The sequence below is a fragment of the Silene latifolia genome, chromosome Y, assembly GCF_048544455.1.
Source record: "Silene latifolia isolate original U9 population chromosome Y, ASM4854445v1, whole genome shotgun sequence".
Classification (NCBI taxonomy): domain Eukaryota; kingdom Viridiplantae; phylum Streptophyta; class Magnoliopsida; order Caryophyllales; family Caryophyllaceae; genus Silene; species Silene latifolia.
This window is the reverse complement of record NC_133538.1, coordinates 81,284,898-81,291,439: the sequence shown is the minus strand read 5'-3', so window position 1 is coordinate 81,291,439 and position 6,542 is coordinate 81,284,898. Positions and strand designations below refer to the sequence as shown.

Here is a 6,542-nt window from a genome sequence, read left to right as displayed (position 1 = left end):
GGTGGATTAGAGTATTAAGTGTGCTTTATATTTTATTTAAAAGTGTAATCATCACACTAATACCTACTCTTACATACCTACATTTTATGGGTAGAAGGAAGTGTCATGCATTGGCTCCTTTTCCACCCTCCACCCGGTTTTCCAAGGCTACATTTAGAGAGTTTTACTCCCTAATAATCCATTCACATCTTCATACAATATTTCTAGAGTAAGAAATATAATTTCCTCTCAACATCTTATGAGAAATTAGAGAGATAATAACTTCCAAAAATTCCTTTCTCTATGTTGAAATAATGGAGACCAATATAAATATTTTGGGTCAATTTTTAGTAAGATATATATTGTTCTAGTCAAATAATATTTATCTTTTAAGGGGTTATCTTGGGTATATGCTTTTGGGAGAGGTTCTAATTTGAACCTTGTTCATCCAATATTTGGAAGCTCAAGAACTAACAAGAAGGAGATCTTGTTGGTGCCCATAAAACCGAAATAATCAATGTAAGAATGATTATTTATTCTTTATATTTACTTATTGTTTGCATGCATAAGATTTGTAATTAATTTTATGACTAAATTAATTTGAACATATGAGTATGTTAAATAATGAGATATAGATTTCTAACAAGCGGTATCATGAGCCTTGGTTGTTTGCATGCAAATCGGTTATAGTTTTTTCCGAGTTATACGATTAACATATAAAACTTGTAAATTTGTGTTATTATGATATATCACGAAATAAATTTATGCATGTTAAAGTTTATGATCCTAAAATGTATTTAGGATATTTTGGTTAATTTATGGATTTTTATTGTTCATCTTATATTATAATGGCATTAAAAATGTGATTTTATGATTAAAATGTCATTTTCGGACTAAAATTAGCTAAACTTCGAATTTTACAGTGGTTTTTGGATATGTTTTCACATATATTATTTTTAGATGACCTGCAAAGTTTCAGAATTTTTGGAATTTTTATGCTCGAAATATGGATTTTTCATGATAAAACAATTGGATTTAGATGAAAAATAGGTTAATATGAGATAAATTTCGAATCTGGTCATAGAAATTTAGTATGTTGTCACATGCAATTTTACAAGATGTGTGTAAAATAATAGGCTATATTGAAGTCTTTATACATGATTTATGAATTTTTGATGAAAAATAGCATAAATAGTGACTTAATTAGTGAATAATTACTAATTCACTAATAATTAGTGAATAATTCCTGCTGTAACACGCTTTATAAATGCATTTCTAAGCTCCTATGCAACAGACTGGGTAAGATTCTACCTGATATTGTTAACATAAGTCAAGGAGGGTTTGTGAAAGGTAGGAACATTGTGGAAAATGTTCTCATCTGCCAAGACATAGTGAGATTATATAAGAGAAAGGTTGCTTCTCCTCGTTGTCTCCTCAATATTGACTTGAAGAAAGCCTATGATAGTGTTGAATGAGTTTTTTTGCATCAGATGCTTAATGCTTTAAAATTCCCTAAGAAATTCATTACTTGGATTATGGTATGTGTAACTTCTCCCTCTTATTCTTTATCATTAAATGGCAATTATTTTGGTTTCTTCCATGGCAAGAGAGGACTCAGACAAGGGGATCCTCTATCTCCCCTGCTTTTCACCATTTGCATGGAATACTTATCCAGAATTCTTAGTGTGGTTGGGCATCAGGAAAATTTCAGATTCCACCCTATGTGTTCTCACTTGAAACTGAACCACCTACTATTTGCTGATGACTTGCTTTTGTTCTGCAAAGGCAATGACACTTCTATTATGTGGATTCTTGAGCTTTCTCCACTTTTTCACTGCATCCTGGCCCGCATCTTAACAAGGACAAAATCGAAATTTATTTTAATGGTGTGGGGCCTCGATAAAGGCCGATATTCTTCAGATATCTGGTTTTAAGGAAGGAACTCTTCCCTTCAAGTATTTAGGAATTCCTATCTCTTCCAAGAAGTTAACTAAGAATGAGGGGAGGAAATTACTTGATAGGATCACTGTTAGGATTAGGTCTTGGGGGGCTAAGCATTTATCTTATGCTGGCAGACTAACCTTAGTCTCTTCTGTCCTCCATACCTTGCACTCATATTGGGCCTCTATTTTCCTTATTCCTAATTGTATCATGAATAGAATTGATAGTATTTGCAGGAACTATCTTTGGAGGGGGGGGGGGTACAGATTCCTATATGCATGCCCCTGCTGTCAATTGGGATCAATGTTGTACACCTAAAGAAGAAGGGGGATTAGGTCTTAAAAATGCCAAAGTTTGGAACATGGTCATGCTTGGAAAATATGTTTGGTGGGTTGCATCTAAGAAAGATCATTTATGGATTAAATGGATTAACCATGTCTACTTGAAGGGTACCCACTGGACTAACTACTCTCCTCCACAAGATTGTAGTTGGTGCTAGAAAAAAATTGCTCAAATCATGGCTAAGATGAAGAATGCGTACACCTCTGATCTATGGTTGGCTTCTTATGATGATTACACTATCAGAGGTGGATATAATTGGTTGAGACAGAGTACCCCTCGTATTTCCTGGTGGAAGATCAGTTGGAATGTTATGAATGTACCTAGGACATCCTTCATTTACCGGGCAGATAACCTTGGCAGATTGCTTACTAGGGATAGGCTTGCTCGTATGGATGGAGCTCCTGATATGAATTGTTATCTCTGTCAGAATGCTACTAAAAGTCATTCTCACCTGTTTTTTTATTGTCCTTTAAGCAGCCAATGTGTTTCTTTATTACAAGCAAAGCTTCTGGTGAACTTCAACCCCAATGCTATTGCTCAATGGAACAGTAGAGGGAGAAGAAACAACATTCTTAGAAGAAGAATTGTCTGTGCTTGCCATGTTCATCTAACCTACCTGATATGGCAAGTGCGTAACAAAACCAGACTTTTGCAGCAGGTGATCCATCCTAAAGTGATTGCCTCTCAAGCAGTTCAAGGAATATTGTCTAGATTTTGGGCCAGGAATTTCTCAGCTATCCCCAATTCTGATGAAGCTTGGATTAGGAGTTGTTCATTGAGTTAATTTAATTTCCTTAGTAGCCATGGGCAGGCTGTTGCTAGGGCTTATTTGTGTTTTTGGTTTTTGTCCTCAAACTTGGATGATGTATATTTTGTTGATATGTATATTACTTACACTTTCCCAAAAAAAAAATAGTGAATAATTGCTAAAACATACTTCATGACTAAGGAAAAATGTCACATGTTGCATTTTATTATCTTTTTCAGATCTAAAATTGAAAAGTTGATGAATATAATTTTTCTCATGTTTTTATGATTATAATTGATAAATCCGGTAAATCGCAACATAGTTTTTCCTAGATAACTTTCGAGATTTTTAACCTAAGGTTTTTGAACATTATGAGTGTCATGGTATTTTTCCAGAATGTTCATAAGTTTAAATTTTGAATTTTGAATTTATTTGAAATTTTTGTGATTTATTTGAAGTTTATGGCATCTTATTGTAATTTTGGGTCCATTAATGAACAATTTTAAAAAATATGAGTTAATTATAGTCAAATAGTTAGTGGAGACTAATTTTGAGTCCTAAGAGGTTAGGGTAATTAACTTATGCATAAATATGAATTTATGTAATTTATTGTGATTTTAAAAGGTTGAATCACGCAAACGTAAAAAAACCGTTAAATATACGATATTGGCTACTTAAAGGCGATTTAGCATAAAATTGGGCATGTTCATACATATAATAATGCTGCATTTTATTTATGATTGTCATAATTTTATTTTATGTAATTTTTGAATTATGTAATTTTACTTAGTATGGCCTTAGTTTTTAATTGGTATTACCCGAAATGTATGGGAATATCGATTCGGTTGTAATTTATTGTGATCTCGTATCACCGTATTGTAATTTAATATATTTATTATTTTATTTTATTTTAATTACAAATGTATAATAGGAAGTTATGTAATTTGTTATGTAATTTAATTATTCCGGAGTTCCTTGAAGACGGTGTCATTCAAGAAGGCGATACATAAAGACGGTGTTACCTCGAGATGCATGCCAAAACCGAAGGTCAAGGGACCAATGGAGTTGGTTTCCGAATATGTAATAGTTAATTAGATTTACTATTTTAGGAAGGCCATACTAGGATTTAATTTATGCTTTGCATTTTATTTATATGTCGCATGCATCGCTAAATCGCCATAACTAAAACATGCATTTTCATCTAATCGAGTATTTCGACCGTGTCAATTACAATTATCGTAGTTCACCGCTTTAGTTCACTTAAAACGTGATAGATAATAAATTGACATGACCTCTCGCTAAAATAAACAATTGAGACTTAGCCTTACCAAAAATTAGAAACCATGAAGTACCAGTTTCGCAAGGGAGTTGAGTCGGCTTTACCGTAAGACAAACCTTATTACGTTGGTGAAGTGGGTGATAAATGTCTATCCACCGAATTCATGTTGATGAGGGATGAATAGGCCCTACCATGCCCAAATTGATGTGGATTTGGATCATGGACACATTTATTCGAAATTTGGATTGAGCTCAACGGAAGTATTCGTGACCGTAGTCGCATGTGTTCCGGGCTAAAGATAAATGTTAATGTAATTTTATCGACCAAGAGTTCTAAAAGTAGAATCAATTAAAGTGTTAATCCACCGAATTATATTGATAAGGGATGAATCGGCCCTACCGTGCCCAAGTTAATATGAATTTGGATCTTGGAATCATTTATCATAGTTGGGTAGAGGTCACTATGTAAATGCTTTACTTGTTATTTACAAGTATTAATAAAACGATAAAGGTTAAGTTTTCCACTATTCCGTTATCATATTGTTCTATTTCTTTACCACAATTATATACGATATCATTTCGTTTTTTGATTCAAATCTCCATTAAAACATCGTAACTAAAGACAAATATGAATTTGCTTCTAAAACCTCAAATGAACCATTGCTAAGGATCTCTTGTAAAGAGTATAGATTAAAGTTATTCATTATCAAACAGGTTTTTGATTCTTGATTAACATATCTACATACAATGAATTGTTTCTCATATACTTAATTAAATTAAGTACCTTGAAGCGATAAATTGTTTTGGTGATTAGATTTGTTAGAATTCGTAATTGACCAAAATAACGCAACTACTTCAATGAAAGTTTTAAGACTAAAACGATTGAATTGAAGAGTAGTCTTCATAAGATTCAACTTTGCTTCTCTAAGTAAAGATTCTTTGAAATCAGTGGGAGCATTCTCTTAAACCGTTAAGAAGAGGACGAGGTTCAAGAAGTAAATGGAATTGATACAAGGTAATGTTAAAAGTAAAGTTATTGAGAATGACGATACTAAACCTATCAATCCCGACCAATAAAGTTTCCATTGTCTTAAATGTTGGACACTAGAAAAGAAATTACTCCAATTTGTTAAAGAATAAGCAAGTTAGTTGTGGGACATCTAATAAGACTTAGTTCTTTATTTATTCGATTCACATAAATTTTGCTAGTACCATTTCGTCAATATTAGAAACCGATGGTGGTTTTCATCATTGTATGCGATACATAGAATGATTAGAGTATGACGACTATCAACAATAATGTTGAGAGATAGAGTCATTGTGTACTAAATCTAATTTTTGGGTTTAGAGTTGTACTTAATTGTGACTATTAAGTGAATAAACTCTAAATAAGAATATGAACTTGTTAAGATACAAAAAGAGGTTTCACTTTTGTGACCCTATACACCATGATTTGATATATGGCTAGCCCATTATCAAGGTGATCATATTCTAAACCAAACTAGAATAATATATCATGAAGATGATGCAAGACTCAAATTGGTAACCCAATATCAAACCTAAGATTCTGGAATGATGAACGCAAAGAGTTATCGAGTATTCTTGAAACCATTAGATCTTATGGTATATGCGTATCTTGTATTCAAAGCAAGATGTCTTGTGCCTTTTGGTTGAAAAGGAGATCGAGAATATAAATCATTGATACAGAATAGGTTGATCATTTTCTTTTACCAACGAATTAGGTTGACACTAATGTGTTCACTCAATAAGGTAAATAGAGAAATCTTTGAAGAAGTTCAAAAGTTCAAAGAAGCACGATTTAGTCGTGATGGGATTATCAAAGTGAAGACTTTGATATAAGCCAAAGAAAATGTGATATAGTATCACAAGTTAATCTCTCTTAACACACATTATGGAATAATGTGTGGTTGGATAAGAATTCAGACGCTATTCGATATGATTTTGAGTTACTTGATCCTTTTGGGGATTTAATCATTTTGTCTCAATTATTTTTCCACTAAATCTAAACAAATCATATGAGATATGAAATGGTAGGGTACCATGTTTGTAAGTTTTCACAAGAAACAAATGCTCATTTTTCCCTTTCAATTATCACGAGTACGACGGGTTTGCGGCTCGTGAAGCTGTCTTTCTAAAATACAAGTTTACTTTTAGAAGACAGAGTGGGAGAAATTATTCAAAGAGCCACAAAGAATGTTAATGTTATGTCGCAAGAAACTGGTCTTTCTTGGCT

General features: G+C 32.7%; 1 protein-coding gene across 1 annotated transcript; it reads left to right on the top strand.

The window, feature by feature from the left end:
* Positions 1-2,437: 2,437 nt before the first annotated feature.
* On the top strand, positions 2,438-3,046 carry LOC141628389 (uncharacterized). The gene has a single exon (XM_074441540.1). It carries the CDS (start codon positions 2,438-2,440, stop codon positions 3,044-3,046), a length of 609 nt encoding a protein of 202 aa, XP_074297641.1.
* Positions 3,047-6,542: the final 3,496 nt, after the last annotated feature.

Coding starts and splice junctions, on each gene's coding strand:
- LOC141628389 (XM_074441540.1), top strand. CDS start 2,438: ATGGCTAAGATGAAGAATGCGTACACCTCTGATCTATGGTTGGCTTCT.